Source organism: Penaeus japonicus, unplaced genomic scaffold (assembly GCF_977035675.1).
Source record: "Penaeus japonicus unplaced genomic scaffold, GWHDUDI00000001_assembly GWHDUDI00000033, whole genome shotgun sequence".
In the NCBI taxonomy this organism is placed as follows: domain Eukaryota; kingdom Metazoa; phylum Arthropoda; class Malacostraca; order Decapoda; family Penaeidae; genus Penaeus; species Penaeus japonicus.
In genome coordinates this window covers 5,656,468-5,663,967 of record NW_028234435.1, presented here as the reverse complement: position 1 = coordinate 5,663,967, position 7,500 = coordinate 5,656,468, and the positions used below count along the sequence as shown (strand labels likewise).

The 7,500-nt window shown below is 36.7% G+C and overlaps 1 protein-coding gene across 2 annotated transcripts in view; it reads right to left on the bottom strand.

Moving 5' to 3' along the window:
• Positions 1-2,315: 2,315 nt before the first annotated feature.
• ICA69 (islet cell autoantigen 1-like protein) overlaps positions 2,316-7,500 on the bottom strand; it is a 9,463-nt gene continuing 4,278 nt past the window's right edge. For both annotated transcript variants that reach the window (XM_043022556.2, XM_086556795.1), the window contains 2 exons: positions 7,197-7,500; positions 2,316-6,701 (listed from right to left, as the gene is read on the bottom strand). The exon at positions 7,197-7,500 is cut by the window's right edge and continues 56 nt beyond it. In XM_043022556.2, the coding sequence (XP_042878490.1) occupies positions 5,244-6,701; positions 7,197-7,427 (1,689 nt within the window). In that variant the 5' untranslated portion in view covers positions 7,428-7,500 and the 3' untranslated portion in view covers positions 2,316-5,243. The remainder of the gene's footprint in view (positions 6,702-7,196) is intronic.

Genomic DNA, 7,500 nt, shown 5'->3' with positions numbered 1-7,500 from the left:
TCCTGAAATGGATGAAAATGTGCTCCCTGCCCTCCACACACTCACACACGGACACACACACACACGCACACACATATATACATACACACATACAACACATACAACACGCACACACACACACACACACACACACACATACACACCTCATTTCCGCCTCTGGTTCTTACCTATTCATTTATTTAACGTAACTTACTTGAACCAAATTTTAGAAATATAAAACACACACACACACACACACACACACACACACACACACACACACACACACACACACACACACACACACACACACACACACACACACACACACACACACACACACACACACACATACATACACACACACACACACCTCACACACACGCCACTGGTTCTGACCTATTCATTTATTCAACTTAGCTTACATGAACCAAATTTTAGAAATATAAAAGTTTCTCCCCATATTACATTCTTCAAAGAAAACGAAAGGATGTCATTGTGTTCATAGAAAATGTATAATAAGGCAGAGACTTTTTTATGTTACATCTCACAAACATCAGACAGATATAACTAGGAAGATTTAATAAGACTCTGATGAAATTAGAAATACTAATAGCATGAAACATATATATCAAAATAAAGGGTGGTAACAGCTAGTAATCGCAATTTTTAATCTTCATTACAGAGCTAGGATGAAAGTAAATTGGTATCAATTGTTGGATGTCTCACAATCATTAATTTGCTGTGTATAGGGGGGGGGGCTTGGAGACTTAAAACAACCCTAATACAGCCTTTGGCTCTCCCACTGTATGCATCCCTATAATGTTACTTCTTTCTTTTCTTTATTTATCCCTGAGAGTGTATGTTTCATTGTTTGTTCAAATCAAACATGGAGGTCAATTTATTCTAAAGAATATTTTCAAAGTGTAATATCCTCTTTCACTGGGACACCTTTTTATTTTTCTCAATTTTACACATTATGATATATGGAAATATTCACTACAGTAATTCCTGTAATGAATTCAGACTCTTTATTCTCTGAAAGAAAAAAAAAAAATCTCACAATCAATGAATTTCAGCCGGTAGTTGTAGATACTTGTATTCTTCTCTATAAGTTTGTTTGATAGTATGGATAGAACACCCAGATAAATCCCGTATTTTTCTCTTGCTTGATTCGCATCTAATAAAAGTCATGGCTGTGTTTCTTTCTTAATTCTAATTATTTACTATCATTAATCAAGTCATATGTGCCCTTGACAAGGTCTATAGTATCCCCATTCTCTCCAGTAGTTTTGTCGTGTTTCATAGTTCTTTATTCTGAATCAGTTTCAGCTGTTATCGGTGGTATTTCTCCCTTGTCCCTTTCTTTAACTAATGGTTTTAAAGTAATGAAGCATTATATTATTCACTGGTCCATTTTAACAAGGCCCTTTTGCAGTTTAGTGTTTTTTTCTACCTTGTAATAACAACATAAAATCTCTTCCTTAGAAAAAAAGGTCCAAACAAGTTTTTCTTTTCTTTTCATTTGACCTTTGGTTATTTTTGGTTTTATCATCAATTTCTATAAGGCTTCCCTACCTCACTTGCTTGGATATTCTTGTATCAAAACTGTATTGTATGGTGTATGGTTGGACATGTTTGTTTTATTAGGTCAGTTATCATTTCTTTAGTCAAGAATATCACTTTCACTGAATATTGTGGTCCCTTTCAAACTTCCCCATCATTTGATGAACAACGAGGTCTTTCCCTGAGAATTTGGTTTTATCGTACTGTGTGTATCACCCACCAGTTTCCTATCGTCTTGATCCTGATAAAGAGGTGGGTTGGAATGATTACAACAACTGTTACTACAGCTAATACTACTTTTGATAATGATAATGATGATGATGATGTAAATATACATTAATAGTAATTAATGCCTGTAATGGTATTAATAACATCGTCTTGTAAACTAATCTTACAAATGAAAATGGTAATATCAGTGTTAATAATGCACCTATATAGTAATACCAAACATAATGACAATAATAATAATGATAGTAATAATCACCACAATAATGATATTAATGATAACAATATCAACGGCACTGATTTTTTTTTTTCATAATAATAATAATAATAATAATAATAATAATAATGATAATAATGACAATCATAACAATAATAAAAGTTAAAGTGATAGTCATAGTGATAATAACAGTACGAGCAGTGACAAATATTTCCTTCAGTTTGGTTATAATATAGACTTATCATCTGGACCATTTCTGAACTAGAGATTTCAAATTACCATCATTCCCAGAATTGTACAGTAACATCAAAGGAAAAAAAAGGACATATTATATATATATTAAACATTCTTTAATATGAGAAACATACATACATCTGGCAGCATCTTGTACATAAACAAAGAAGGCTTACATAGTTTCTGGAAGGAGTTGAAAATATTTTCTTACCACAGACATCTAGTACCCAAGAGACAGTCTGTGAGAGTCTGGCAGCACCTGTCATTGGACAACACGGACTAGGTTGCCTACCTGTCGTTAGTTATCCATGATCATGGCTTCCATGGGAGTTAACACACTTATATATACATATATGGTGAAAATATATCTGTGGGAATTCCTGAAGCAGGCTGAACTAATCTCTTCCTAAAGAAAAAAATGAAAGATAATACATAATAAGATATTTCACACATACTTTACACGTAGGAGGAGGAATGCATCATACTTTGGCTCTGGTACTGTCCTTAAATCAATAAATAAAGCATGGCTGAAAATACTGCAGTTCTGAGATAATTCAGTTTCAAAACCAACTAAGACTAGCTTTTGTATTTTGTTCCTTAAAATTACCAACAATTTAAAATAATGCAACACTATAACTTTATCAATAAGTTTTCCTCTGTGAAAAAGTCAGTCATGGTTTGAAGATTTCTCACAATAAGAAAGTGTATTGTAAAGAAGAAAGAAGAAAACCATTTGGCTCAAGCGTCAACATTATAATCTATTAACAAACCTACCAGCATCTGAAAAAATCAAGACCTGTCCACTCCACAGACCCTTAACAATCAAAGTAGCCTATGAAGAGAAATCAAAATAGCCCAACCAATACAAGGATCAATGAATGTCTTGCAACACACATGCCTCATCCATTGCATTGCACTCTCAGATGAAAAGTGCCCACTCCAACCATACATCCATCCATATAAGCCTGAGGGTTAAATATGACCAAAGGGTAAGTACACTGCCTGGTATACTTAATCCATAATAAGTGGAACCTTTAACACTGCATGCCTATCACAATTGCACAACGTTTTTCTCAAAAGTTCTTGCTTCAAATCCAAAGTCAGTATATAACATAAATGTCTTTCCAAATTAGGTACCAAGTTACATGAAATGGAGTCACAATTCTACATGATGTTTTGGTATATGATAATTTAGTATTCTTAAAACAATAAACAAGTCACTTTATTTTTGTATTTGTTCAAAAACCATAACATTTTTTCTAATATATATTAGATAATATTGTACTATAAATAAAATAAACCAATATCTTCATGCAATTATGATGAAAATAATCAAAATCAATGGAACTGATGTTTATAAAACATAAATCATAACATCAAGGCTTTATGGAGATATGCTTCTCTTGCCATGGCATTTGTATCTCCTTGCCAACATTCGTTGTTCCTTAAGTCTATCTATAACCACCTTCCATAGTTACAACACATTTATCTTAAAATCTAGCATACAGCAACCTAAAAAATATATCCATAAAATCCATTCACCCTAAATTAATTACATCAAATCAAACATGATTAATGAAAAAAAATAAAAGGCAAGTATCTCATAAAATAAGCCTTGTTTTGTGTCAACTGCTACACAACTCAGTTTAGCATTAAAAAAAAATGGAATATTGCACCTAGCGGTCAAGCTGCAGATGTAACAATAAAGCTTTATCTTTTGTGAGGAAGAAATGAAGGTGTTTTGAAACACCTGTATCGTTTAGTAATAAATTCTTTGATCAACTGTACATTTGGTATACTCAGCTTGAGAACACATGTGTGATAACTTTACATAAGCACTGGCAAAGAAAGCAATGCATCATAACCAAATTCCTTTTTCCAATTACCCTCTCACCATGATCACATAACATGAACACAGCAGCCACACCAGTATATCAATTACTACACAAGTTCAGAGGGCTTCTTGCACTGAGGCCAAACTGGTGCGAGTTAAAAAGTGTGTGATTCAAGTCTATAAACATAGAGATTAATTTATTGCAAGGAACTGGATTTCCTAGAGACAGCCACCTTCCAAATCTAGAAACTGTCACTGTGATTTTACGAATATAGGCAGAATCAGAATAAGGAAGACACTATCAAGATAACGAATCTAATGATTTTGTAGCAAAATTAATAAAATAGCAAAAGGACTATGAGAGCATCTACATAAGCCATTCTACATAACTTCCCTTTATCTGTTCTCCCTGCCAAACCTCTCCAACAACTGTCTTGATATATAAAAGCCACATCTTTATAATCAAGCACATGAGTTTTTAGGACACCTATATGCAGACATCACCAATTGTATGCCTGAAAAACATATGGTGAGATTTCTGCAGCAAAACAAATGAAGAAAAGTAGTGGATAATGACTGAAGATATACAAGAAAAGCTATTTGCAACAACACTGCATTTTTTTCCAAATTAAAAAAAAAAAAAAAAAAAAAATCTACAAAAATGTCATACTGGCCTGAAGGTAAAAAGATTATATACTACCAGGTACTAATTCCCTTGAAAGTGCTGTTACATCCCCAGCACTGTCTATTAAAATCTTCCATTTGCAATAACTTCAGATAGTTAATACATATATACCTTGTGTATTTTAAATGACTAGAAAGCTGACCAATTATGTTGTGGTTAAAAGGACTAGTGGGGGAAAATTATCATTGCACCAGACTACAAATCATACCTGGAAGCCTTAAAATATGAACGTACCATATTATGAAATATATGCCAACAGGATCTGTTCTCTGATGCTTCAGTGCATCAGAACAGCTTTATGGACTTTCTTATATCTACCTACAAGAGCAGCATTTCCACATGAATGAAAATATAGTTCTGAATAATATCTCTCATTCACTCAAATGTAGAAATGATTATACACTAAATCCAAATTGCAATCAAGTGTAAGTTAATGTTATGTGTGGATATATCCTCTTTTTCATATGGGGAAATAATAATAATCTATAAAACAACTCAACTAACTAGCATTTTTTGTCATCATGAGAGGCTTGGCTGAAGATTGCACTTGCAGGGTCAGCCAGTGGGTCAATATCCTGAAACACCTTGTACCAGTCTAACTTGCTGGCCTCCTGCTTCTGTGCTGGGTTTGAGGAAGGTGTGGAAAGAGCTGCAGTAAGCCTGGATTGTGACAAGTTACCTGGAGACGAACCTTTAGTGTTGCTTACATTGGCCTGTGCAGCTCCAGGTTGGTTGGATGCACTTTGACCTGTGCTCTGCTGCCAACTCTGCATACCAAAGTCAAGCAGCTGTGATGGGAGGAACATATTTTGCATCTGCTGGTTAGACTGACTCTGAAGTAAACTGAAAGGGTCACTTTCCAAGCCATTTAAGCCTTGGAGAAGACCACCATCCTCATTTGACTTCGTGGGGGTTATGGCTGCACCAGAGGCTACTTCTGTGGTTCCAAAGACAGGCAGTGCTTGGTGGACTGGGCTGTCAAACAGTTCCTTCAACATCTGTTGTGTATCCTTCTCTGTGTCAGGCACTTCTGGATTATTTGTGAGGAAGTCCATTATTTGTGAAGTGGAGGAATTTGAATCCTTGTCCTTTGAGCATGGGAGAGCTTCTCTGTCTGCTTGACTAAGGGAAACAAGCTCCTCACCCTTTTCTCCATCAGCACAGTCAAAGAGATTCAACAGACTGTCAGATTTCTTCTCACCATTTACTTTTTTGTTAGTTCTCCTATTTCCTTGTTTGTCTCTATTTTGCTGTTTCTTCTTGTCAGGATCATCATGGTATTCTGCATTAAAGAAAGTGTCATCATCTTCATCCAGTTTATAATTTTCCTCCTCTTCCTTCCCATCTTCTTCCAGTCTTCGTGGAGGTTCTGCAAGCTCCTTGATCACTTGAAAGTCATATGGCTGATACCCCTTGAAGTTGTTAGCTACATTGTTCAGGGTTTTGGAAGTCTTGTCTGAGAAAGTAATCAGATTATTCTGGTATACAATGAGGGCATGAGAGAACATGTTACATCTAGAGGCAGCAAGGAGATCAACCTTCTGTAGACTTTTCAGCTTGAGTCGGTCGAATTTTGCCTTTTTCTGCTTGACAGTAGCCTGAACTTCTCTGAATTTCTCTAGTTGATGGTACTGGTCTGGGTTGAAGTCCTGAGATATGTTCTTCATCCACATCAGTGCTCCACGGTATTCTGTTCGGATCTTTTCCATCTCTGTTACCGTGATCAGTGTGTCTTCTACAGCTCGGGTGTGGAAAGTATCAACCTCCTGAAATAATCTTACAAGGGGATTCCTCAGGGCAACTCGCTGCTGTGCTGTGTAACTCAGACTCTTGCCCACAGCTGTCATCATCTTCCCTGCTCTGCTTCTGTCCTGCTTTCCATATTCCTTCAGGAGTCTTCCCATTGCATTTTCCTCTTGGGCCATAATGCAGATCTTATTCTGGTAATCAGCCAGCAGTACCTGTTAAAAAGAAAACATCTCAGAAATGGAAACCGTCCAAATGTATGAGAGAGAGAGAGAGAGAGAGAGAGAGAGAGAGAGAGAGAGAGAGAGAGAGAGAGAGAGAGAGAGAGAGAGAGAGAGAGAGAGAGAGAGAGAGAGAGAGAGAGAGAGAGAGAGAGAGAGAGAGAGAGGGAGAGAGAGAGAGAGAGAGAGAGAGAGAGAGAGAGAGAGAGAGGGAGAGAGGGAGAGAGAGAGGGAGAGAGAGAGAGGGAGGGAGAGAGAGAGGATGAGAGGGAGGGAGAAGAAGAAAGAGAGGCAGAAATAGACAGAGTAACACAGAGAGAAAAAAAAGAGAGAAAAAAAAAACAAGACAGAGATACAGAGAAACAGAGACAGACAAACACACAGACAGACAGACAGAGAATGAATAAAAACATCACTAGTGATGAAAAAAATCCTTTGTAAGAAAGAAAATGCGCAGAAAAAAAAAAGTTCAAGGTTACACCCTCATACCTGAAGGTCTTTAGTGCTGGACTCTATGGCCTTGAAGAGCTCGATCTTGGCATCGAGCTCAGCATCTGAAGCTACCACGTGCTCGTCCTCCTTCTTTCCAAGTTTGCGGATGACAGCACTCTTGGTGAACCAGAACTGCTTCTGGACTTTCCCAAACGCAGAGCTGTTGGAGTTGCGTTCCACCCATCGGTCATAGCTCTGACCCGAGTAACTGTGTAACTGCTGTGTCATGGCTGCGGTTCAAGTCAGTCTCTCTCTAACAAGACATGCAATGATGACTATCCACAAGAGGGACAAAAAGGTT